This window comes from Polypterus senegalus, chromosome 7, assembly GCF_016835505.1.
Source record: "Polypterus senegalus isolate Bchr_013 chromosome 7, ASM1683550v1, whole genome shotgun sequence".
Classification (NCBI taxonomy): Eukaryota; Metazoa; Chordata; class Cladistia; order Polypteriformes; family Polypteridae; genus Polypterus; species Polypterus senegalus.
The window spans coordinates 19,398,742-19,426,189 of record NC_053160.1 but is presented as its reverse complement, the minus strand read 5'-3'; the positions used below and the strand labels follow the sequence as shown (position 1 = coordinate 19,426,189).

The window sequence follows — 27,448 nt, the reverse complement described above, 5'->3', positions numbered from 1 at the left end:
TGCGCTCAGATGCAAGTGAGCATTCAAACTGTCGACCCGTGTCCTGCTATTATACTGTATTTATATTCACAGCGGTGGGACACAACTGGAGTAGCGCAGATTGTTTAGCAGTCGTCTGTGACCTCCAGCCTGTTGAAGGAGGCGGATTCCCTTCCTTATCGAGTTCTTTAAGTTTGAACCTGTAGTTTTGCACGTCTCCAAGTGTACACTCACCAGCCACGCTGGCCGGTGAATAAGCTGTTACTGGGCTGCACTCCTGACCAGAGAATGAGGTGAGCTAATACTCAGGTAACATGTTGGTTCACAAGTGGGTTTTCCAGCATATCCCAGTTTGTTCCACGGATGGTTGCACCTGGGAATTTCTTGGGTTGTATCTGCAAACAGGACTTCAGTCAAGCAGAGAATGGCTGAGATGTCCAGAACAGCCACAAATAGCAGTTGTTTGTTAGCACGTTTTAACTGAGTGCTCAGCGTTTCCCTCTAAAATATTCAGCGTTGTTGTCATAAATGTGGATGATTCTTAGAGTGCGGCTTTTTCAAGATGAAGTACATTTAGAAGTGCACAAGCCTTTCACTGGTCACAATACATGTATAATACGTGTTGTCTTAATTCTCTTTTTAAATCTTATCAAAGATACTGTTGAAAAGCATCTATGCAACAAAAGCATCAAAAGTGGACAAAGGCTCGACATTTCTTTATAATTACCAGTGTAAGCTTGTCAACTTTCTTTTGCCATCATGCTAAGTACCACTTAACCTGTTTGTTCACATTTAATGGTAGCTCAGTCTTTTCTGTAGACTTCTGGCAGAGGTTTGCAGTAGAGCCGCTGACCCTCCACTTTGAGAATAGCCAGCCGAGGTGGTCTGGGCATCTCATACTGATGCCTCCCTGGGGAGGTGTTATGGGCTAAAAGGTGACCCTGGGGAAGACTTAGGGCCCACTGGGAGGACAATATCTCCCATCTAGCCTGGGAACACCTTGTGATCCCACAGCACCACTTATGGCTGGGCTAAGGGACAGATGGGCCTCGCTGCTAAGATTGTTGCCCCCTGTTTTGTCCTGGTAGAGAAATATTTTGCTTTACTTTCCCCTTTTGTATTATTAATATGTAGCCTTTGTCAAAATGCCTCAAATCTCACAGACTTACCACTGTTTATAAGGTACCACTCACGGCACACACTACATGATAACGTGCAGTGAACACACTCGACTTGAGCCTTCCTAGTTTTCATTCTCTTTCTCTGTACGTTTAACATTCGTTTGCTCAGAGGTTGATGCGCTTGCTGCTTCCTGAGCAGCTCTTCTTTTCTCCACCCTAGCGGCCCGCTGCTTCTTTTCGTGTTAAAACTGACTAAGTTAGTTTTTGTATTGCAATTACTTAGCACGTTTTTCTTAATTTTTCACTTAAGCGCCACAATCTGCCTCAAAGAAAGATTAAAGATATGAAGAGGTAGGGGGAAGTGACCATGAAGGTGGTAGGGAATGAGAACGATGCACGTACGCATGCGCCACACAGCCGCCCTGCTGCACGCTGCAGAGTGTTTATTCTACAATAAAATAAAAATAATCACCCCGAAAGCGGATAGTAGACGTCATGGAGTATATGTGTACCAAATTTCAGGTCAGTAAGTGAAACGGTTTGCGAGCTACAGGTGATTTAAAATCCTGGACAGACAAACGAACAGCTACAGTAGCGGATTATATAAGAAGATTATAGCATAAAACTTCTCCCCACCTCCCCTTCTACATCTATAACCTCAGGCAATTAAATGTAGTAAAAGACAAGCAGGAGTTAAATTACACTTTAAATAATGTATGATTTATAATATTCATAAATAATAACAATATGAAAAATAAATTTGAATATTGGCAACCATACAACCTGATAAATGTTGATGTGTAGTTTCAGGCGACACACAGACTTGTTAGTTACTTAAAATGTCTCTAGGTAAGTCCTCGTTTGTGGTCAGCTTTCTTCAGAACAGGCCTCATGCCTGTCTCAATATGGCTGCCGAGCTGTGCTCTTCATTGTGTTGTTCATTTCAATTCACGGTGTGTGATGGTCTTTCAGCAGTTTGGTAAGAGAGAGAGTGTGAGGTTAAGTAAGCATATTTCTAGATTCTCTGTCCAACCCCTACAGCCAATAGGGCATCATGGTACTTAAAGGCTTTTGATACAAGACAGTTCCAAACAGCCATACTTCAGACCAATGGGGGGACAGAACACCTTCACACCTGCCATCCCTCCAAACCATATGTTAAGGTACAGCTTGGCAGTTAGGCAGCCTGGCTTTCCTGTGGGGGTTGACCGAGAGACTTTATTAGAGAAACACTTGCCAAACTGGTTTGAGGCCCTAATCGTAAAATTCAGAGAGACTCAGTTCTGGTACGGGGGTTGTAAACATGAATGCTTCTCACTAATGTAACACTAATATTACATTTGCTTTGCCTAAGTTACAAATAAAAGACATAGAAAATATTTATCAACTTGTATGCAATATTTCACATCACAACAGCCCCGCAACCCGATCTTGGATAACTGGCGGGAAAATGAATGAATATTAGCTCAGTCCATTTCGACAGACAACAGTACTTGTAATTTAGAATAAATTAGTTATAATCTTATAAATGAACCATATTTGCAGCATTAGATATAATTTTAAACTTACAGTTCATCCTTTTAGAAAAAAGTAATCGAACCACACAGCAGAATACAGCCCCGGAGCAGGGCCGCTGTGTAATGGTGCTCCACTCAGAAGGCACCTGCTTTACTCTTTTTTTCCGTCACCTCAGACTTTCGCACATTTCACATTAAAAGCCAACTCCCGTGTCATTAGGGCACCAGGAAAGTTCCAATTCAAAGGACTCAGCGCAGCATCAATCTCAAGGCAGCACATGGAGTTCATGCATAGTCATGGGGGGAACAAAAGTACGCCCTCCCTCCATTCAGAGTTTATTACTCAAACATAACATGGTGCGGCAGCGTTTAACAAAATGTAGTCCTTTGCCTCTTCTGACTGTTTGGATCCATTTCTGATGTGCTTTATCAGTTGGAAAAAAATACATTATAAAATTGAGGTAAGTTTGTTCTTTGAGTTTGAGCAAACAGGGACGCCACAGAAACGTGTTTTGCGATTTGGATACCCAGAATGTTGACAATGCCTCCCGAAAAATACACGGTAGTGGGTGAGTCAAAATGCAGTACTCGAGAGAGACCACCCTCCCAACCTTGACAGGTGCAAGTGACAGTTTTTATTTCATTGCATATTTCTGCTGTCCTGGATTTTGTTTTTCATTTTCTCTTGCCTCCCTTTCTTGCTCAATCCTGACTTGTCCTCTTTTGTGTTTTAACCCTTGCAGTTGCCCTTTAACCATGTTTCTGTCATGACCTTTTGTCCAGTATTATAATTGTTCTGACCTCTTGCCCACAAAGCTACATTAATGATTCTCACCTTTGGTCCCACAACCACAAGCAGTTTACCTCACAGCCGCCAGCCTGAACAGATGTATTAATAGAGGGTCCCAGTGGCACGCAGCTTACCACTCTCTGGTTCTGATTCACTTTTTGAGCTCCATGATGCCAGCCAGTTCAGTTTTGAAGGTGGTAAAGCTGCACGTGCTACTGACACGCTTGGTTTTCAACTAAGTTTTCACCTGCTCCCTGATTTTTGTTTTTTAACCTGTCACCTAACTGTTGTCTGTTCCTCAGCCTACGTTTTGTGTTCTCTAGCCATCCGGACAGCAACCGCAAATTGTCTTCTGTTGTTCTGTTCTTGACAGCAAATGTCCTCCATTATCTAATCAACAAGACTCAGCCTGAAAGAGAGGTGGGAACGTTTGCCAAGGAGACTTACGACTGCTGCACTTTGACAATACAAGTGTGCGGATGCATGGTCACTGACAATTTCAATTTTTGTTTGTAATTTCATCTAATCTGAATGATCAGTACAGAAGCAGGCTGTACATAACAGCACAACAGTGCAGCAGTCCAAAACTGGACAGTTCTTAGAAACATATTCAAAACTATACGTTTAGAAGCCTAAAAATGATGGAAAAAAGCCACAGGAGACTTGCAGTGGTAACAAAATTTATTGTTTGGCTGTTAAAAAGGTAGCAATAAAACAATATTCATTTTCTCATCATTAGAGCTTTTTTTAAACCTTACTTGTAAGCACGAGTGTCACACATTTGTTAAATATTTCCCGCATAATAATGTCTGTTTATAATTAGAAAACCAATCGGGTCCTACAAGGAAATGGGCATCTAGGAAACACTTTAGGAAAGGACAGACGAGTGTCGAACTCTTACACTGTCCTGACCCACCAAACAGACAAGCAATACAGTGGCCATTAATTGTACACAAATTAAGTCCGATAATCAATGTAAATATTTTGTCTTTTCAAATGCTATTACCTTTCTATTTAAGAAGACTTTTTTTTAACCCGTCTTAATTTAAGGCTACCTTCACTGTGATAGCTTGAAGATAAAATGATGGCCTTTTTTATTCAGACAGGTCACGAAGAAGATGTTAACATAATTAATTTATTCTAAATTTACATAAACCCCACTATCTGAGGATTAAACTGAGAGATGCTCTTATTGGGCGTTGTTAAAAATACCGTAACATTTAGGATAAGCCCGACAGTTTTACCTGTCAGAGTGCCTGCAACTCCCCAAGAAGCCTGACGTATTCTCAAAGTGAGATGGTTTATTGCTGGCAATTTGAAAAGTGTATTCATGAAGTGTAAGAGAGACGCTGCGGACCTCCAAACCTGCTGTAAGTGCCACTCTTCCTGACTCACACTTGTTGACCATTTAAAACTACCTGCTCCCTTTCTTCTTTTTGATTTTTTGCTTTATTAGAAAAAGATCCTCATCGACAGCAGCATGCTTTTTCTTCTTTTCTTCTTTCTTTTCATTTTTTTCTCTTTTATTGCTAGATTGTTCACTGAGCTTGCGCATCTTGTTAAGGAGCTTGGCCGCCTTCCTTGAGCTCCTCTTTGAATGGACAGACGCGTCACAGTTTGGTTTTTTAGGGCCTCTTGGGAAGTCCTCTGTCTCCTCTTTCTTCCTAAGTTCACACTGCTTGGCTTTCTTGTTTTTTAATCTTTCAAAGTCAAACTTTGACGGTTTTTCTTTGTTCATTTTTCTTTTCTTATTTGGTGGGTGTATGGTTTTGTTTTCCAGGTGAGACTTCTTTTTCTGAGGTTTTCCATTATACCACATACCAGATTTTTGGAGCTCTATAAAAATAGGGAAAAAAAAAGAGTTAATTAAAACTATTGGTTTTGGTGCTAAAGGTCTGGAAAAGCAGGTTGAACCTACGGGGTCCTCTCACTCCAACCTGTGAAAGGGATGATGGGTAACCTGGTGTCCCTCATGCCTGACCTTAATTCTTTTTACAATCATATTATTTTTTTAAGGAAGCAGATTTTAATTGTGCTTTCAATATATCTGAAGTGCCTAAAAAACACGCGCCACATCTTATTGTTACACAACACTGAGACACAGTGGATTTAGTCTGACCTTTTTAACACTGATAATGGAAAAAAAGAATCTTTAATGTCAAAGTGAAAAAACATCTCTATAAAGTGGTTGAAAGTCAATTACAAATACTTGATATATATTAAGATTAGTCTGCTGTTGCAGATCTCAGTAACCATTTGAAAAACAAAAGTTTAGTACAGTAGACCATTAAATCCCCAACTGGAAAGGTGAAATCAGACCTTGAGCTCTTTTTTGAATCTGATGTTTCCGTCTGTGAATGTCTTTCACTGTATCATAGTAATTAATAAATGGGCTGGATGTGTAGTTGAACATCTTTCTCTGGAGACAGTCCTATGAACAAAAAATGAAAAGGTTACTCGAGAGAAAAATCAAAAAGACTGTTAAGAACAAAAAGAAAAAGCAGGCTGTGAACGCCTATAATGTTGTGAGTTTCGTTGTCCCTCCAGGCCCCCCTAACGTAACCAGCGTCCTGACAAACCCCTTAAGGTTGTTTGGTTTTCATTAGTTGTGTGCGTGATGGGCACATCTGCCTCAAGTATTCACCTTTTTACCTTTTTTCACTTCACTGTCAGACAACTTTCAATTAGAACCTGTTTATTTACATTAATATATCATTTTTCTCCTTTTTAAGAAATAAAACAACAAGCACTACAACAACTTGAAATGGATGGAAGGATACCTGTATGGATGACTAGATAGATATAAGTATACAATTACAGTTCTACGTCCAGTTCACCACTTGACTTTGTTACTATTCATTTCCAAACCCAAATTCCCAGCCCTTCCCTCAAAACACGGAGTGTAAAGAGAAGAATTAGCTCTTCATGGGCCATCAGTCTTCCACAAGGCACACTTGCATCGAGTCGCAGGTTAACCTAACACTCCCAACTATTGATTTGCAGCAGACCTCTGTCACTGAGCCATATTACAAATGGATTAGAAAGAAAGTGGCTGCATTTCCGTCAGCCAGTAGCCATCTTCTTTTCTCTAAATTTCAGTGGTTCCCATCAGGCTGTAGATTTAGGTTCTCAGAAGTAAAGAACAGCAGAACTCTTTTATTCCCAGAGCTGCTGAATTTTGAGCTTTTATTATTGTGTACTGTTAGGGGTACCAATTCAGTGCAGTGTTGGCAGGACAAAAATCAAGCCATGAAGTTCATGGAACGTTCGACCTCCACAATTAAACTGTGCTGAAGCATAGATGAGGGCAAGGCTCTTATACCATTTATAAAGCTGTGAGTGCTCACAGGAGGACAGTGGCTTCAACAATTGTGAAACTGAAGACGTTCTGAAGCTCTCTTCCTAGAGTTGGACATCAGGCCAAATTGAGTAATTGGACAACAAGGGCCTTGGGTCAGGGAGGTGACCAAGAACTCAATGGTCACTCTAACAGAGCTTCTGCCGAGATGGGTAAACCTGTTGGAAGAAGGACCATCTCAGCAGCACTCCATCAATCAGACATTTATGGTGGAGTGGCTATACAGAAGTACTCTTCTTTATAATAATCTTGAGAGTGTGTACTTATAATAATGCTGGCTTTCAGAAGTGTCTTGTAGTAGTGTAACAATGCCTTACAGTATGTATGGTGATTTCCTGCTGCAAACAAATTCACTTCTGGGACAATAGAAGTCTCCCTCATGTAACCTCCCTTTGTGGTTTGGGAGGAAAACATGAGAACATTTAGAAAGTGCACACAGAAAGTGCCCTGACCAGAGTCTGAACTCATTCTTGTGGAGCCATGACCTGGCAGTGTCACCCACTGGGCCACCATGTTACCCTGAATTTGTTATAGCTTCTGGATATTCTAGGTGATACTGCTTATGTTGTGTTTATTAAATGCTAACTCTCCTCTTTTAAGTCAGTGGGTAGCTGATGTTTTATATTGTTTGAAATTGGAAAAGTCAAATTCTCACTTAGATGATCTGTGCAGAACTTTTTCAATAACTGGCAGGATATTATCAATAGCATTTTAGAATAAGCTTTTAAAGCACCAAGGAAGCAGATTCTCTTTTCTTGTTCTTCTCCATTTATCTTTATTCACTTATTAATTCATCTATTTACTTATTTTTACTAGCTTTAACTTTTGCTCTTCTGGCCATGCTCTCTTTCTCAGGAGTGGGGGCTGATTTGTTTTCGATCCTATTTTTGTAAAAATGTATCTATTTGTATGGAATGTTGTGTGATTTCAATAAAATTAAAAAAAAAAAAAAATGAACCCCCCCTAGGATATTGTGGAAGTTTAGGTTTCTAGGCATGTCATCAAGTTGGAGTATTCATAGAATAAAAGTTGTTTATTGTCTTACTTCCTCTCCTGCTTATGATTTTCATATGGTTTGGGTATCAGGGTTTGTGCACAGGTTATTTATCCTCATAAGACTCTGATCTATGCTGTGCCGTGGAGAAGTCTGCAGCGGAGTGTGATCTTTAAAAGGGAGGGACTGTAAAATAATCTATATACATAATTCACTAAGGCAAGACACCCATGGAAAGCATGCTGGAAGAGGCGTGGATTCACTAAGCCGCCAACAAGTAAGACACCTATGGCGCACGCAGGAAAGAGCCACGCCCACCAACTCCAAGACAATTGGATATGACGACAACTCGCAGAGGCACACCCAACCCACCAACTCAGACACGACGACACAGAAGGAACGGTGTCATTTATATTCGTCTGTCGTGGAGGCCTCATGTACCTCCGAGCCACCTTGACTGTTCATAGAGGCATGTTTCTCGCGGAGGCGAGTCGCCATATGCAGCATGTAAAACAGTTTGCGAGGGGTATCCCATGGGATCCTTAAAACAATCCTTTACAACTGAGGTTAAAACACAATGAAGTGAGCAGTCTTTAAAAACCGAGTTTTCGGTTACGACGCACGACCGCATGCACCATAGCAAACTGCATACAGCAATTCGCATCCGCGACAAACATGTGTCTTCTTCACTCACAGACAATTATATGTTGCTCTCTCCAGAGTTCCATCTTTTCATTCACTTACTGTTGTATTCCAACACCAACCCGCTTTAGACAACCGTGTCTTTCCAGAAGTGTTTAGCATTCAATAAATAATTATGCATGAGATTGAGCGAGTGTCTAGGTGTGGGTAAGCCATTGAACCCCATTCGGGCTGCAAATCGTGGAATTCCCACTAAATGCGACTCATACGCTCCCACTGTTTTCGTTCCTACCCTATGTACACAACCACCTCGCTACTACCGTGGTCGGGTGTCTTGGTGGATTATATTTAGAAAAGCAGCCAAAACAGCACAGAGCAATGAAACGTCTACGTCAGTCACAGGTACATCTGGACTGTGTAAAGACGATGACGACTCGAGTGGAGGTGGGCACATGAGCAGGCAGTGCATACTGAACGAGAAATCAGCAGACTAGCATGACGAAGGGAGCTGAATGGACGTCCTTCTCCTCTTCTCCCATTCCACACTCCGCGCCGTGCACCCCCATCCCTCCGTCTGGCAGGAGAAGGCGCGATGGCGATCCGCCAGTTTTCAGTCACGGACGATTGTGTGTTGGTTCGTTCCGTGCATTGTTACAATGTTGCTTGTCTTGCTGATTTATTACATTACCGATTTTTCAAATGTTAATTTTCTCCCTGTGCTTAAAAATCATTAAACAAACAGCCTGATTATGTGGTGTATGGTAGGCCGCGGGTTGGCTAGTTTTATATATTGCAGAAATGCTGTCTGAGTCCTCGAGACTGAACAATATTTTTTCCGGCATGGAGGAGAGTGCAAGATGAGGAAAATCGGGCAGGTTCTGTTTAACAAAGTTCCTATTTTGAAGAGAGTGAAAGAAATGTGTTGCTGGAAAGTTAAATTTGGAATGTAATTGTTCACAGGATGCAAAGACGTCGTCTATATAAAGATCTTTAAGCAAGTTAATTCCAAATCTTTTCCAGATATTAAAAAGTGCATATGTTTGCGAGGGTTGAAAAAGGTGGTTCTCTTGCAGAGGTGCCACAGATAAAAGCTTCTCCATCTTGAAATGCTTTCTACATCGGTTCCATATTCTGAGTGAGTGAAGCACAATTGCGTTATTAGTATATTGCCGATAACTTGCATTTATTGGGGCACAGAGCAGGAAATATAAAGACGTACTGCAGGATATTATTTCTATTGCGGACCAAGCCGGCCCTCATCTTTAAAAGAGCAAACTGGGATTGCATTCACTACACTGTTGGCACGCAGACTTATTTTGCTAAACTGGAAGAATCCTAACTCTCCTCATTTAAGTCAGTGGGTAACTGATGTTTTATATTATTTGAAATTGGAAAAAATCTAATTCTCACTTAGAGGATCTGTGCAGAACTTTTTCAAAACCTGGCAGGCAATAATCAATAATATTTTAGAATAACCTCTTAAAGCACCGAGGAAATAATTCTCTTTGCATTTCTTGTTTTCATTTTTTTATATGCCTATTAAACTCATCAATTTATGTATTTTGACCAGCTTTAAGTTTTACTCCGATGGCCATGCTCTCTTTCTCAGGGGTGGGGGTTGGGTTGCTTTGTTTTCAATCCGATTTTTTGTAAAAATTGATCTATCTGTATGGAATGATTACAATAAAATCAATAATAAAAAGAGCAGTTTGACCGCTGCAGGATAATGGAGAAGTTCAAGTACTTCAGGGTCTTTGTCACATGTAACAGTGAAAATGATCTTGAAATTGACTAACAGGTGGATGCAGTTGCTATGAGGACACAGAGACCGTAAACTTCTCAAACAAAGCTTTCAATTTACTTGGTAGTCCTCATCTAGGTCATATGCTCAGAGTTATGAATAAAAATTATACACGGCTATAGTGCAGTGTAAATGGGCACAGGAGTATGCATGGACCTCAAAATAGATGGAGTTCATTGAAAAGGTTTGGGTGTGCAGTTAAACTGATCAGTGTCCTATCTTGAAGAAAAGAGAGTAGGACATTTGAATGGAGGGACCAGGAAGATAACATGGTCAAAAAAAAAAAAAAAAGTTGAGGTCAAAACCAGAAGTCAAGTAGCAATCGTTAAAACTCACAATACAAAACCAAAATTTAAAGTCTCATGTCAAGCAGGGATCAAAGATCAAAATAATAAACAGACGTGTAATTGGCAGTAAGTTTATCCAATCATTGGGACTTACGAGGCGCAACCTTTGCTTTGGATGATGTCATCGACACATACTCTCCGTGCATAATTCATGCGTTACCAAGGCAACAGGCAAAACGGCTCACAACATTTGTGGCACCTGTTACCAAAAGATGATATTCAAAATAATGTTATTAAATTAAAAACTATTAAATAAAGACTCCAATCAAAAAACAGATATCAAAAATTGATTCTCGGAAAATTCCGGAAAAATTAGTAAAAAAAAAAAAAAAAACGTTAATCACAACACTCGGTTGGCACTTCAAACGGGAACTATACCAAGTATAACTCACTGCCAGGAGATCTGTGGCCTAGTCTACCCTGGCATATTGTCGCCAAGGACTGTATCAAGACTGGCAGATTTGTTGTGTGTCAGCCAGCATTTGTTCCCTGGCTCATGTATGTTTTTGTCATTCCTGCCAATTTTTTATGTGTGTCTGGTTATTATGTATCATTTAGTATTCATATTTTGGGAATTTGTGCCTTTAAATTACTTTCCTTGTATTTTGAGGGTAGACTCTCTAGAAGGGTGGTCACCATGACATCACTGCTCTGGGGACCGCCCTCTGACTTTAGGTGGTCCCAGCAGAGGTTTATTGATTGTTGTAGAGTGCATTTCTTGTAAGTATTCATTGGATTACTTTGGACTGTTTGGACTCCGAGTATTGGATATCAGATTGGACTTAGTAGCCTTCTTTAGTAAACCCTTTTTATCTCATCTTTGCCTTTTACCCAGTTTGCCTTATTTTTATGATTCTGTTTATATAAATCATGTTTTTATTTATAAACATTATTCTTTGTCTTGTCTCTCCAGCCAAAGGTTTTCACAATTTCCTCTCTCCCTTGATGGGGATTTTTGTGCGTTTTGAACATTTAAAAGTATTTTTGAACTTTAAAAGCCAGTCCCCCATTTAGAGCCTATGCAGACTGAAGTCTGCCTGTGGCATTTGGGGTAAGGCATCCTGGAGTGAGACCTATTTCTAGGGAGGCCATTGGAGGTCCTAGCCTGGTTTGTGGGTCTTTCTGAAGGCCTTGCGCTCTTTTCATCATGCTTGTGTTGCTAATTCACAAAAAGATGGAGATGAAGTGAATAAGGTAGCAAAATAATTTAAGATCAAAACTTTGTTTCCTTCTGTCCTGATTGGCTAAGATACTGAAAAAGCCATGCCAATGTTTTTAAAACTGAAAACACTAAAGGTAGTTTATTTTTATTTTAAAGAGTGTAGAAGGGACTGTTCCAGGAAGCACAAGGGATGAGGATGGTATTTATATTCCACATAAATGATATTAGCTACAAAATGGTGGTGCAGTGATTAGAACTTGTTTTCCTCAGTCCCGGAATCCTGAGTTTTATTCTTGTCCAGGTTGCTGGCTGTGTATGTTCTATATATTCTATTTTTCTGTGGTATTTTGGTTTGCCTTCCACATGTTCAATATGTGCGTGTGATCTTAAATGAATGACTCCAAATTAGGCCAATGTATTTGAACGCTGCATGCATTGGACTGGCTGCTCCCTCATTTATACCCAATGCTCCCCCATGACTTTGTGTTGGGTAGGTGACATGAGTGTGGAGAAACTGGGAACTAAAACTCACACACGTAAACCATAAACAGCACCCTGTTTGTTCATAGCTTCATGAACGTTGTTTTATTTGATTTTATATACCTTTCAATCCATATCCATTATACATTTACAAGTAGACTACAACAGTGATGTATAAAAGAATGATCTGAAATGCTTTCCTAAACATAGAAGTCATTTTTAAAATAAATGGTGAAAATAAAATATGATGAATTTGTAGCTCCTGAAGCCATAATTGTGAAACAGTGCCTTGTGCTTCTAAATGACATGTTCTTAAGAGTATTATGAGGTGGGACATGCAAACGAGATTCAAAATATTGAAGGATGAAGTGAGCTGCACTCAAAGAAAGTGTTAGCAGTATGAACACAGCAATCAGTTTGTTTGTTGACAACGGTAGAGACAACCATCGTTACACGTCAGCGTCCTGCTTTCAGGTGTGTCTCATGGGCAGTAATCAGAACTTCACTGTGTCTTCACTTACCTGTCTCTTGATTTGGAAGAATTCATCTCCTCCAGGCAGCATTAGAAAGCTCACTAATTCAAGCATTTACTATTTATGAAAAGTTAACAATTACATTCAATAAGCTGTAAAGTTAATTAAACAAACAGGGCTGAGGGACATTTTTTCTTACTAATTATAAAAGTGTGTTACAGTTTTTTTATTTAAAAAAATTACTAAACAAATGCTCATGTTATTATAAAATAAACATACATGATCTGTTTCATGTGGAAGCCTAACATTGAATGTCCTTTTTCAAGTATACTTGTTGATTTCTTACTGTGCGGCCCACTTAGCTTGTCAACAACTAGAGACACAGCGCCCAGAGAATAAAAAGAGTGGACAATTCTGTTCAATTAAAAACATTTAAAAGAAAGAATATATAGAATACAGCAAATCTGATTTAAAAACTAAAGCTGCTTGACACAGATGATCAAATAGAGCGATAGAAAAGAAGGGGTGCGCAGATCTGAGCCTGTAAAAAATAACAGCATATTTCTAACAACTGGAGATAAATCAGCTGTAGGTATTGCTGAAATGTATTCAGGCTAAAATCCAAGCTACATCTGGCCATCTTCAAACAGGAGAGCTCCAAACATACTGGGCAGCTTGAAAATCTTTACATCTTAGAGGATATATTTATAAACAACCGACCTGAAATGAAACATTTAGCTATTGAGCAGACTGAGAAGGTGCAGTATGCTTGAGTGTTTGAGACAGATGGCAAAGAGCTTGGACCGGACCAGTTTTAGAATAAACGGATCAATGGCAGTCTTTCTGAAAACACTTATAGATGTTTCATGAGTGCCAAAGACAAAATCCTACAATTTTACTGTCTTCAATGACTCTGCTTATGGATAAAGGATTTTGTTTTTCTTTTTACCACATTCACTAGACGTTTAAAAGTATATCAACAAGTGCATGAAATGTTAACAGAAAATAATGACGATGCCTTAGCACACCCTGTTGCCATTCATATTTATCACCTCATCACAGTATGTAGTCCAACAAACGAATGAGACTCACATGTCCATAATGTCCTAACTTGGAGCAGTTGTAGCAGTAAGCTCGACTTTTCTTCTGAATAGCAGCTTCTGATCTTAGTGGAGGTCCAGCTTTTGTCTAAAAAAAACAAACAATTTAAAATGAAGGCTTTTATTTGCTCAGCCGTCTTCAGCAATCCTGAGCAAGTCTAGTCTAGTGGCGAGTGCTTTATTTGTGCTTGACAGCCGACTGGTACGATTACGATTTGTACGAATTACAAGTGGCTCTACTAGAGTAATATGACATATTTAAGGTATATATAAACAGGGCTAAAAACTTAAAACTTCTGATAAAAGTAGCAGAACACTTCATTTTTATTTTATTTTTTTTTAAAGTCTTAAAATCCTTTGAGACCCAAAAACCCTTGAAAAATTTTAATACATGCCAGACGCATAAATATCAATATCAAACATAATTACTGATGAGTGCTAAACTTAACATCCAATATCATGTTGTTAACAAAAGGTAATTTGTTTACAATCTATGTGACATTTATTGCTCGGACACAGCACACCACAATCAGATCTATTGCACAGGAGTCGTACAGTCAAGTGGACAGAGCACAGTGAAGTGACACACACATCTGTGGCAGCGGCTCCTAACTATCATAGTGTAACTTGTTAAGACAGCAACTGATTGAAATGATTCACTTGTTTATAATAAAAGGAAACTCACACCTTCACTTTATACCAGCAAACTGAAATACTGTAGCAAGATTTGCAAATTCATACGACTGAAACTGAGTCTTATTTGTGCTAATAAATGACAAAATGTACAGTTTACTCATAGCTCAGCACAGAGCACCACATGAATACAACACATGTTTATATACAGTACTACTCCTACTAGCTTCATAGTTCCTTTTTAACTTTTATAATAATAGATTCAGTTTTATACTATTTATATTTCATGAGGCATTGCCTATTGACTGGCGTTCTCTTAATTCAATAGTGGCGACATGGGCACCTGTAAGTGCTCAGGTATCAACAATGTGAACTTGATCAGTGTGTCCTAATATAAAAAATAAATCATTAAAAGCTATTAAAAAGAAATCACTGAAAAATTATACTGAGAATACAATTCTGATCAAACACACGACGGTTCAGAGAACACTGTCAATTTTTATAAAATAGTCATACTGACAAATCAAAGAGTGAAACACTTGATAAAAACTCTATGGCCAACAGTTTGTGGACAACTGGCCATTGCACTTCCATCGGCGTGTTGGACATCCCATTCCAAAGCCATGGGTATTACCGTATTTACTTGTGTACCACACGCCCTCGTGTAAGACGTGCACCCTAATTTTTACAAAGAAAATCACGAAAATCGTTTTGCCCCATGTACGACGCACACTGTAATTGTATAGGAAACGTTTAGAGACAGGGAGAGTGCCATGGAGAGAGAGCGCGAGAGAGAGAGAGAGCGCGCGCAAGTGTGTGAGCAAGCGAGGGAGAGAGAGAGAGAGAGAGAGCGCGAGCCCAAGCAGAAGAAGTAAACACGACAGAATTGCATTTCCTCGTGTATAACGCGCACCTGATTTTCTAATGCTAATTTTGAGGAAAAAATGCACACGTGTAAATACGGTAATATGTGGTTTTCCCCTCTTCTGGGAGAGCTTTCCAGAAAATGCTGGAGTGTGTTTATGGGAATTTGTGCATATTAAGCCAAATAAGAATCTATGAGGTCAGGTACTGACATGGGACAAGAAGACCTGGCTTGTAATTGGTGTTTCAATTCATTCCATAGGCATCCAATCGGGCTGAGGTCAGTGCTCTGTGCAGGCCACTTGAGTTCCTCCTTGTCTTTATGGACCCAGCTTTGAATACAACTTTAAAAGAAAAGGGCCTTCCCCTAAGTGACGCCACAAAGCTGGAAGTGTACTATTGTCTAAAATGTCTTTTTATGCTGTAGCACAAACAGTAGAGCCAAGGGGGTCTCACCCAACCCTGAATAACAGCCCCAGACCATTATCCCCCACCGCAAATTTCTTTTTTTTACAGTAGGCACTATGCATGTCTGGAAGATGGAGTTCTTCTGGCAACTGTCAGCCAAGCCCAGATTTTCCCATCAGACTGTCAAATACTGAAGCCTGATTCATCACTCCAGAGTCCAATGGCAGTGTGCTTTATACCACTCCAGCCAACACCTGGCACTGCACATAGTGACCTTGTCCTCGTGTCAAGCTGCTTGGCCACTGAAACCCATTTCATGAAGGCCCTGATGCTGTTCTTGCGCCAATGTTGCCTCCAGAAGCAGTTTGGAACTGTGATGCAACAGAGGATATGCAATGTTTATGTGATGCGCTCTTCAGCACTTGGCTGCCCCACTCTGTGAGTTTGTGTGGTCTACCACTTCATGACTGAGCTCTTGCTGCTTCGAGATGCTTCCACTTCACAATAACAGCACTCACAGTTGACCCGGAGGGGGGGATCTAGCAGAGTAGAAAGTTCAAATACTAATTTGTAGCAAAGGTGACATCCTGTGACAGAGCCACATTTAAAGCCACTGAGCTCTTCAGATGACCCATTCTACTGTCAATGGAGAGTGCATGGCTATGTTAACAAAGGTGCAGCCGAAACACCTCAACTAATCTGAAAGGGTGTAACCATACTGTATTTGAGGCTGGCTGAGTAGTCCCAACTAAAGGCTAAGTAATGGATCTGATAATACGGTAATCTCTAAATCTTTCTTACAACTAATGGACAGCTGACCTGCCATTGGCAAAGGGATAAAGTCGCATAATAAACTGGCAGCTTGATTTTCAATGTAAAAGGCATTTTAGCATTATTATAGTGATACTGTCTAATTTTAAAATCAGATGAAGATATCTGATGAAATCAAGGGAGAGAGGAAAAAAAATATCTGGATCATGGCAGAGAGGAAGCATGGAGGAGACACTCGGCCACTACTCCGAGTCTATGATGGATTCTAGATCTTTGCTTAATTCTACACTTAAAACAAATGTCGAGAATTATTTTTTACCTCAAATATTGTTTCAAAATGTGCACTGCTGTCTCAGTTCTCTTCCTAAGTATCAACATTTATTGCACAACAGGGAGACAAAGGTGCAAAAGAGCAACACCCCATTGATTTTCGTAATTGTTTAGTGAATTATCTGGTAGTTTTGGGGAGCCTGAGGCTGTCCTGGCAGCACTGGACACACAAAAGCAACAGTAAATGAAAGTGAGCACAGTTGGGTATTTCTGAATCTGAACTTACTGTTTGTTTTTTTAACATCAGACCTGGGTACACTTATGTCAATAAAGTAATGTTAGAAGTAATTATTCTTACAGACGAAGTGTGTTTTCCATTCACTGTGATGGGCATGATGTTTTCATTTACACAGCCAGTGGAAAAGAAGCTATGGTGAAAAATGGCAGTGGCAGAGCATAATATCACCTGTTTAGCACAACAACACTGCCTTTCTGTTAAAATGGTTTGAAAATGTATGTACCTGTGATGTGAAAATCAAAACAAAAAATAATGTCTGTGTACTTAATAACTCAATCAATAAAGATATGGCTCATACCACAGATGGTAGGGCCTAAGGCATCAGGGCTAAACAAAGTGTGTGAATAGACATACTCACAGGAAACCTGTCTGCTTGGTCATTTCAGCTTCAACACTTCTCCCAGCGAAACATGAAAAATGTCTCCAAAACAAGTTAAACGATCGTTCTAATCACTAATACCAATAGCATCCTAAAGTTAAGTCACACTGCTGGACACCTCTTCATTTTCAGCAGCAGCAGCAGCATTTGTCCTTGGTAGACGTTCATTCAGTGCCTGTCTCAGTCAGTACGACTTACCATCGGTGAGCTCAAGTCTTGTTGGCGTGTTGTGGCTCACACAGATAAGGCTTAGCATCAGGGCTAAATAGAAGTCAGGCATATTGCTATTATAATATAAGAGCTTGCTTATCTGAATCATTAGAAAAATTAAAACTATATTAGAATAATGTACAGTCTCCACGCTCAAATCGCAATTGAAATTTGTACTGCAACTGCAGTATTCATAAAGCTAGAAACCTTCAACCATAACCCCGCCAATGTAAGGTTGCAGTGCATATTGAGGTGAATGAAGTGACTTGGGTAGTCAGACTTCCTTACAAAAATAACAAATTTCTGCAAAAAAAAAAAAAAAGGAATGTACACTTTTCTGACACGTAACATACTGTATCGATATTTGGGAACAGGTGTGCCAACAGGTGTGCCAATATACACGTACAGAAGCCTACTAATGGGCCTCTCCCGAGTCTCATAACATATTAACACTTTAACAACACTGTTAGTAACAGAACATTGCCACTGTGTGTTTTATAACATTACAAACCGATTGCAAAATGTTATAATTATTATATCAAATTTCAACACAAATGCAAAACAGTACCAGCATGTATTTTATGTTTTTGTAAATCACCCACAAGCTCCACACTGAACTCCTTGGCTAATGAAAAGCCCACCTTTAATCCTGGTTCAACCATCACCTGACCCGAGTCCATCACAACTCTCTCTCCCTGGTTGGTCACCGGACTAGCCTAAATGAAATCTACGCCGGTTGTTCCACAAACACAAATATGTTGCCGACTCTCTGCAGCCCCCCGCATTACGTCTATCCTGTTTACCCACAGCCGACATATGCCAGTTACTTCCTACACAGCACCACAATTCCTACATTCCTACACCGTGGTCGCACCAGAAGAACATTGGAATGAAGTACGGCAGGCAGCAGGCACACATTACCACTCGACACTCCGTCCATTCCAAGCCCGTCGACACAATTCCAGGGAACAAACTGGTGAGTGAACAACTGCCTTTTTTCATAACACTCTTAAACGCCCAAATCAGGGTACCAACATTGGAGAGGGCCGCAGTCCTCCAGAGGGTCCAGTGTCACATACACACTGGACCAGTTTGGATTCTCCAATTAAGCTAACGTGCATTGTTTGTCTTTTTTTATGATTTTAGTGACAAACAAGATATAAAACCCCACACAGGCACAAGCAAAGGATTTGGCAGAATACAAACCCATTGCTGGATTCATGACGTGGCAGTGTTACCTTTTGAGCCACTAGGTCACTCTTATCAAGATTTATTCTTCATTACTAAACACCATGGAAAATATTTTGATAAAATATCACAAAGACATGCAATCCTGTACAGGCAGTTGCATTCCTTTAGTAATTTCCATGCCATGGAGGCACGCATGTCCTCAAACGTCACACAGTCAAAGAAGAGTTACAGCAGTATTATTTGAGAACAATGAGAGCATGATCTTTCAGAAATTCATCTATCACTTTTGAAACTATTTGTCAGCTGAGGCCACATCACTGCTGCACAGTTCATAATTTCCTGAGAATAATACACCTAAAATGACAGGTTGCACTTGGCATGAAGCACGCATTTATTTTTTTCCCCACCACAAAATTTTACCATTTTACAAAAATGGTCTGTTATTAAAACTGAGGATGTTTAAGCATTAATTGTTTAAAAGACAATTTTCAGACAAAACCCTACAGATAATAGATTTCTGTTTGCCAGAATATGGCAGAATAAAATCTTCTAACTCCTGACAAGCAAATGCTCAGTGAGTGTTAAACCAGTGAATTATTTAAACATTTGGAATAATTTGAAGATGCTGGCGCAACGAATACAGTACAAAAAGAACGAGTGGTGAAGGGTCTTCTTTGCACTGCAATGGTGCACCGTGTAGGTATAGAACTACAGAATACGGATCAGACGGGGAGAAGTCCGTGAATCAACACAACAGACAGGTGTGCCACAACATGTACTGCAGCTTCTTCTTTTCTTTAGGCTCTGATTTAGTATTCTGTCATTCAGTCTGGTACCTTCTTCTGCAGTCCCCCATGCCATGCCTTGCCATAGTGTTTAGAGGAAGTTTTCTTTCACCCAAAAGCCAGACATGCTTAAAAATGGCACATCTTAACAAAGTCAGCTCGTCCAAGCTGATGCTGAATGAAGGTGGTTGTGATGTCTGGGAGTAATTTCTGTTGATATATTGTAGCAGATCTTTTAAGTGGTCCAGACTTCTGTCTCATCGTGTATATTGGGAGGAAGCAGTAACAGTATAACACTAGGGCTGCAACGATTAGTCCACGTAATCGTCGACGTTGACTACAAAAAATCGTTGACGCAGATTTTTTATTGTCGACTTGTCATAAACAGAACCTTCAATAGAGGCTCCAGTCACAAAGAACCACATTGGTTTTTGTAACTGCAATGCACTACATGAACATCTGAGGGCCGTATCGCTTGTTATTGTTTGTCACGACGCACACAGTCCTACCAACGCAAGCATCCTGGAGCTGTGATGCCGCTGTCTCTCGAGAGCTAAGTTCTAGCGAGTAAAGTTAGTGCCACGTGTTAACGTTGATGTTTGTACTATAATGTGTATATCGAGGTTTCGACAATGATAGTTAACCCTAAACCGACACATACCTGGGGATTAATGCACCCTGGACGCCAAATACTTTTTAAGTAAACGTCACAACTCACAAAAAAAATGTGAAATTTTGATGGAACACGTATTTTTTTTCATGCAAAGAGCATCACAATTACTGCAACACTGATCATTTTACACACTGCAAATGAACTGTAAAAACTATAAATAAAAAAAAATGGATGTACTTATCAAGTCTTCCTTTAAGCCTCCTAAATGTCTCGATTGTGTTGTGATGCATTTCTATGTAAATATCAGCTTAAGTAAAAAAAAAAATAAATAAATAAATAAATAAGGCTGCCAAGACATCAACCTTTTCCAGTAAGATAGTTCAAAAGTTAAATTGCTGATGGATACTTTATTAATCCACAAAGGGAAATTCACATACTCCAGCAGCAGCATACTGATAAAAAACAATATTAAATTAAAGAACGATACAAATGCAGTGCTAGTTAAAAAATACAAGGTGGAGAGTGCGAGGCAGGTGTAACAGACAATATCATTGTATAATATTAACGTTTACCCCCTCGGGTGGAATTGAAGAGCCGCATAGCGAGGGGGAGGAACTTGTTATGAGCGCTCGGTGGTAGCTGTAGAGGATTCTTTTATTAGTGACGTTTAGGAGAGGCTGCTTGAAAGCATTTACAAAGATATTTAATAAACACTGCATGTCTAAATTAGTATCGCTCTAGAGTGGTGTTATCATCTGCATACTGAAGCTTCATGATCGAAATATTCTCGTTTTCCTCCCAAACAACAAAAATAGGTTACATTGGGCAGACTCCCAGAAGAAAATGTATTTGCAGAAGGAAAGTACAAATCATAAGGCATTGTTAAACAGATACAAGAACATATGACGCGACATCTGAAAACCTGTGTTATCATAAGTACAAACATTCAAGATTTCTACATGCAGTCAATTCTTGATATCCATGGGGTCACATTCTTGAAAAACCCACAGTTTCAGAAAACACAAATACTGAAGCACTGATCCTACGGGGAAAATGGGCTTAGATTGTGGTGGAGGGCCAGCTCGGAGGGAGGACAGTCATGGGGGAGACGTTATTGGGCCAATGCATCGGCCCTCCGTTCTCGCCCATAGAGGCTCAGTAATAATCCTTCCACTGTTTCATTTATAAAAACCTTATTATGACTTTTACTTCCTCTATAGTCAAGTTCTGCCATCTCCTAGGCACGCTGCCAGGGGCTGCGGATGACTGCAGCGGGGCTGATCCAAGGATGTCACTAAATCCAAGTGGCAGTAGCACTGGGCAGTGTGTACAAAGGCCTGGGACTTAATCAGTGGGAGCTCATGACCTGCACTTACGGGAAATTCCTCATTTGTGGGGAAAAATTGCAAGCCCCGGTCCTCATCACAAATGGGGTTCAACGGCTTACCTACACCTCTCAGTGCTTGGTAGACACACACCGGTGTGTTCAGTGCAGTGCAGGTAGAATCCCCAGCGGAGTGGGAATCGTTCAAATTCTTTAAAGAAAGAGATTATCACACCTACTTGGAGCAGGATTTATTTACAAAGCATTTTAGGAGTCTGAAGTACAGTGTCTTAATGCACTGCCCTGTCTGACTTAAAACATTTATAGACAAGCAACTGGAGTAGATAAACAGGTTATTACAGTATCTTTTAAAGAGTTAAAATGATATTGTTTTTTCCTACAGTATGTGTGTGTTCTAATCAGTTTGTTATAATATTAAGTTTAATGTCACTGTCTCTGTCCACACTGTCATGGATTCATTCATACAGGCAGACCAAGTATGGTGCACAGGGGCTGGGCTGCATTTAGAAACCATCAGCCTAGCAGTTTGGAGAATGAGACAAACTGCAGTGTGAGCATTGTGCTATTCTTGTTGGAGGTGGCGTTTGAGCTTTTACTGTCCTTGTCTGGAGACCAGAGAAGACCAGCACGTGGAGAAACCAGTATACTGTATAAGGCTTGAACTGCTGCTGCCAAACCCTTTGAAGCTGACGGCCGGATGATGTTGCCTTCATCTGTCCCGAAAATCCTTTCAGCGTAGTGACGAAAAATGGCAGACTGTATACATCAAGATCCGACCTGGTGTTGTCTGCTATAGGCTTCCTTCGTCTGTTATACTGCGTAAAAAATCGTCATTAAAGAAAGCGAAGTATAATTCTCTCATGTGATTCTTTGTTTGTACCGCCGTAATCACTATGGGAGGGATATCACCTTTTAATATCATATCTCTATATTTTTGGTTACTTAAAATGCTGCAATTTAAAAGAACTTATTCCAACCAGGGAGCTTTTGCTTCTAAAGGAAACTCGGAAAATGTGCAGTCCCAAACCTGTTATTTTTCAGTCTCACTTATTGCTTATTCATGATATTCCTCTTGATTTTTTTTTCTGCTGCATATGGCCAACAATATGACCTGGTGATGTCCGTTCTCACCGTATTTCATGGCCTGTAGCTAGGACCTTCCATGAACAGATGTGATTAGACTGCGGGTGTCACAAAATGGGTTACACTTTTATAGATAAGCGAGTCCACGCGAATGGAATCTGCAGATATCAGAGATTTTCTGTATAAAAATAATTACTTTTAACAGTACACAATAATAATTCATAATTCATCAGGATCCCTACATCTCCTAGAATTAAAAATGCTTACAGCGCTAAGAATAAAACAATTCTTAAATCTGCTTCTCTTTCCTCCTGGGCACCTAAATCCTCAGCCCTTCTGTCTGTCTTGTTTGTGATTACAGCTTAGTGACAGACGTTGGGGGGAAATCAATAATTTTACAGCTGAATGTTACAAAGTTGCTTAGAAAGTTTTTATTCTGTGAGCCTGAGAAGTTTAAACAGATCCAGCATTTGATTTTATTACTTCATGCAGGCATCACGCTGCACAACTTATCAAATGATTTTCCGTTGTAGTCTTCATTAGAGGAATAATCCACCAAAAATGACATTTTTTGAATATGTTGCCAATTCAAATGATCGTTTGCACTTGAGCATGTTCCGTTTTTGTTCATGAGGTCATTTTAAAATTAGAAGTGGTTTATTTTACAATAATTTAGTAAAAAATACATCTGTTTGGGACATTGCATGTATACAACTAGACAACTTGACACATAGATCATAGGAGACAAGTAATTGAAATTTTATTTTTCTAAGGACATTTCTGATATTGTTTGCTTTCTTTCCTTGTTGCAGTCTTTTCAGAAACTGTGTTATCTCTGTTATGCAGGAAAAGATGGGATTAAAAATATTTCTTAGCCATCACTACAAACTACATAAAGTAAGTAAAAAAAAAAATATATATATATATATATATATATATATATATATATATATATATATATATATACACAATTTTTAGGTGAAGTGTTCCTTTAAATAAAACTGCAGTGAGCTCTACTAACTGTAATAAAGAAATAATTCCATTCCATTTATGTGAAATGTACAGTTAAAGGGTAGCAATGTAACACAATGAAGGACTTAAAAAGGTACAAATTGATTTTAATTCAGAATGCAATAAAATATGACACCAGTTCTTGGTATGTTTACTGGTATGTTGACTGGTAAAGACAGAATCAAGACTAAGATCTTAGCCAAGCTGAAGTTATCTTTCATAATCTAAAGTTAGGTTTGTTTATGCTGGCAACAGAACTGCAGCAGAGGTAAAGTGTAAAGATTATTGGATTGTAGTTTATTCACCATAGCACCAAATTCTGAACAACTTCACTAGAAATGATTGCAAGCACCTTTTCTAACTAGGCTGGGTGCTCAGAAGTCAGACATTTGCAACACACCATCCTGGCGGTGGAACGTGGAGGTGGACGCATTTTGTTGTGAGGATGCTACTCTGCAGCAGGCCCTGAGAAGCCTGTGAGGGTAAAATGAGTGCAGCAAAATACAGAGAAATTCTGAAGGAAACCCCGATGGAGCCTGCAAGAAATCTGAGCCTTGGGATGAGATACGTTTTCCAGCAAGACAACAAATTCAAGGATAAAGCTGAAGCGACACAGGAAAACCTTAAAAACAACAATGGGAATGTCTTGGAGTGGCTGACTAAGAGGCTGGATGGCTAGATAGACAGATCTTTATTTGTCGCCAGGATGAAATTTGGCTTTTTACATAGCCTCTTTAAATAAATAAATATATAAATGGGGAGATGATTAAATAAATAGATAAATAAATAACCATACGCACACACACATACACACTTTGGTCTGAACACACACCAGATTTCCTATAAAGCAAGAACATTTAAAGAAAAGTTCTGACTTGGCTGGCATTATGGTAGCTTATTGCTGTTGGTAACACACTGCAAAGTCCTCAGTGTTCGTGTGTCAAACAGAGGATGTGCAGCATTGTTCATAATGGCCATCAGTTTTGTTTTAATTCTCACCTTTGCTACCTCCAGGAAGTCCAGAGTATGACCCATAACTAAGCCTGTCCTTTTAATTAGCTTGTTGATTTGGTGGGCCTTTCTTGACGTGATGTTACCAGCCCAGCTCACCATAATGTAGAATATTACACTGGCCATCACGGAGTTGTAGAAGATGTGAAGGATGTCACTTCCTACAATAAAGGAAGACAGTGTTCTAAGGAAAAAAGAGTCTGCTCTGCCCTTTCTTATGTAGTTTCTCTGTGTTCTGAGACCAGTTGAAACTGGCATTAATGCAGACCCGTTGTACTTGTAGGAGTGGACCACCTCTTCACAGGACTACCAGCTTTGTCCAGATGAGAATAAGCCTTGTGGAGTAGATAAATTGATGTATCCTCCACTCCAATCTTTGTCTGACAGGCAAACTTCAGTGGTTCCAGGTGGTCTACCACACAAGGACTTACTTCCTGAAGCCTTAGGGATAGACCAAACAGTTGACACAGGACACCACAAATTTGGTCAACACAAGATCTCGAGGACTGACTCCACCTGGTCCTGCAGCTTTTCCTATGTATAGCTTCCTCAGCTGCCATCATACATGGCCTTGAGTTATGGACCATCTACACTGATGGTCAGAGGTGGACTTGTCACCGGCCAGTCCAACTGATGTGGTAGGAGTTGTTGCTGTAGTAGAGATGGTGTGGGGAGTCTGATGATTGGAAGAAGGTGGTAATGGGAAAAATCTATTGAAAAACTGGTTCAGGGCATATATACCCTTCTAGCACCTGAGCCCAGGATTGCTTGAGTCTCGTAATTATACCCAGTCCATTCCAGACATCCTTCATGTTATTCTAAGTGAGCTTGTTTTCTGTTTTAGCTCTGTAAGCTTCCTTTAGTTCATTCAGCTGTTTCTTTAGAATATGCTGCATGTCCTTCAGAGCCTCTTTGTCACGAGATGTGAATGCTCTCTTTTTCTCATTCAGAAGACCCTTTAGCTCCTCAGTAATCCAGGGCTTGTTTTTTAGAAAGCAACACACTGTCTTTGTGGGTACCACTGTGCCAACGCAAAAGTTAATATAGCCTGTGATGCAGTGACAGAGTCCCTCAATATTGTCCCCAAGTGACTAAGATATCTTTTCCCAACCTGTCATTTGGAAGCCTAAAGGAGCCAGTAGATTCCACGTAAGGCATCTTTAACATTTGAATACAGCAGGAACAGCGTGTTATTTCCTTGAGTGAAAATAGTCACAAAGTGATAGAAATGTGTCATTGTTGCTTCCAAAGTCACATAGTTTAAGTCGCCACATCATAGAACTGCAGGGTCGGAGTGAGACATCTGGACGTGACAAGGTCTGTTCACTTGTGATTGCCATGACACCTAACAGAACCTCAGCAGTTTTGTAAAGAAGAAGAATGGAATAAAAATGGTGGAGAAGAGATGTGCAAAGCCAAGAGAGAGAGAGAGAGAGACAGACAGACAGACAGGCACAAGACTGACAAACGTGCACCTATTAAATAATGACTTGTAGGGCTGAACAGTGACGTGATTATTTATTTTGTGTTTAATAATTATAATTATTTAGATTACTTTGCTGAAATCTGTTTTCACATTGACATAAAGGCTCTTTTTCTGATGAATAGTATTAAAGAAGCCAAATTAAATCCAATGTTGTATTACATATAAAATATGAAAATTCCAGTGGGAGTGAATATTTTTTATAGGGAGAGCATAATCTGTGTAGTGCCACCCTCAATAAAACTGATAAGCATTTTAAAACCTTGCTATCTGTTTCAACTGTTTATCGTTCTTAGTAAAATATGAAACCTACTGGGAGCTCCAGTCTTTTTGAATAGCAGTACATTTTTAGTTCTCTGTAAATGTGCTTCACTTCATCAATGTTTGACTTAAAAAGATCTAAGACTGAGCCAAGCCTTCATCAGGGAGCCTAAAAAGGCTACAGACCTGACCAAATAATGGAATAGCAGGGCACTGTGGCGACGCAGGGTGGAAACATCTCAAGACAAACTATTTGTCATCTCATCAATTACACAACGGAAGACTTTTAAGGAATTACTTATTTTAACCCTAGTATTGTTCAGGTTTTATAATACATTTCTTTTTTTTTTTTTACTTAATTTCAACTATTTATTTGTAGGTAAGGTTTAAATGTACTTGAATATGTGAAGATAAATTCAGACAAAAAGCAAACCACTGGAAAAACAGAAGTAAATAAAATGAGACGAGTATATAATCTGTCTACTAACCATAAAAAAACAGCAGACATTTCCGTCATGCACATGGTGTTATGAGGATAGGGGCTGCTTTACATATAAAGTAACTAGAAACAGAGAGGCTTACAGGAATCCCTTGTTAAAAACATTAGAGCCGAGCAGCAAACTAACAGTCCCTGGCTCCTAAAGGCAGGATTAATGGGAAATTCTGCTGGCGATGGCAGCTTGTTTACATGGCTTACAGCTACTCTTCCAAAGCTGCATGAAAGGAACTAACCTGCGATGATAAGTTTAAAGTCACAGACCACCTTAAACAGGAGGCCATTTCACATACACTGGTATGTTCACCACCATGCAAAGTAATAGAGATTTGAAAAGAAACAGAATCTACACTATGTGTATATATATATTTATAAAACTGTTTTGAAATCCCTATATTTTAGTGTAGGTTACAAAAATATATCCACATTACATGGTGTCTAGAATACATATTTATGCAGAAACCCCAATGTGTATTTTGTTTTTCAGGTGAAAACATACATTTGGCTTTATAAACGTGCACCCACTTTTGAAAGTGGCTATTTGGGTCTTCTGGTGTTAGGAACGTTTACAT

General features: G+C 39.6%; 1 protein-coding gene across 1 annotated transcript in view; it reads right to left on the bottom strand.

The window, feature by feature from the left end:
- Nucleotides 1-4,074: 4,074 nt before the first annotated feature.
- zcchc7 (zinc finger, CCHC domain containing 7) overlaps nucleotides 4,075-27,448 on the bottom strand; it is a 342,249-nt gene continuing 318,875 nt past the window's right edge. Inside the window, exons 7-9 of the mRNA XM_039758295.1 lie at nucleotides 13,757-13,852; nucleotides 5,727-5,838; nucleotides 4,075-5,243 (exon numbers count right to left, since the gene is read on the bottom strand). Coding sequence (XP_039614229.1) covers nucleotides 4,822-5,243; nucleotides 5,727-5,838; nucleotides 13,757-13,852 — 630 coding nt within the window. The 3' untranslated portion in view covers nucleotides 4,075-4,821. The remainder of the gene's footprint in view (nucleotides 5,244-5,726; nucleotides 5,839-13,756; nucleotides 13,853-27,448) is intronic.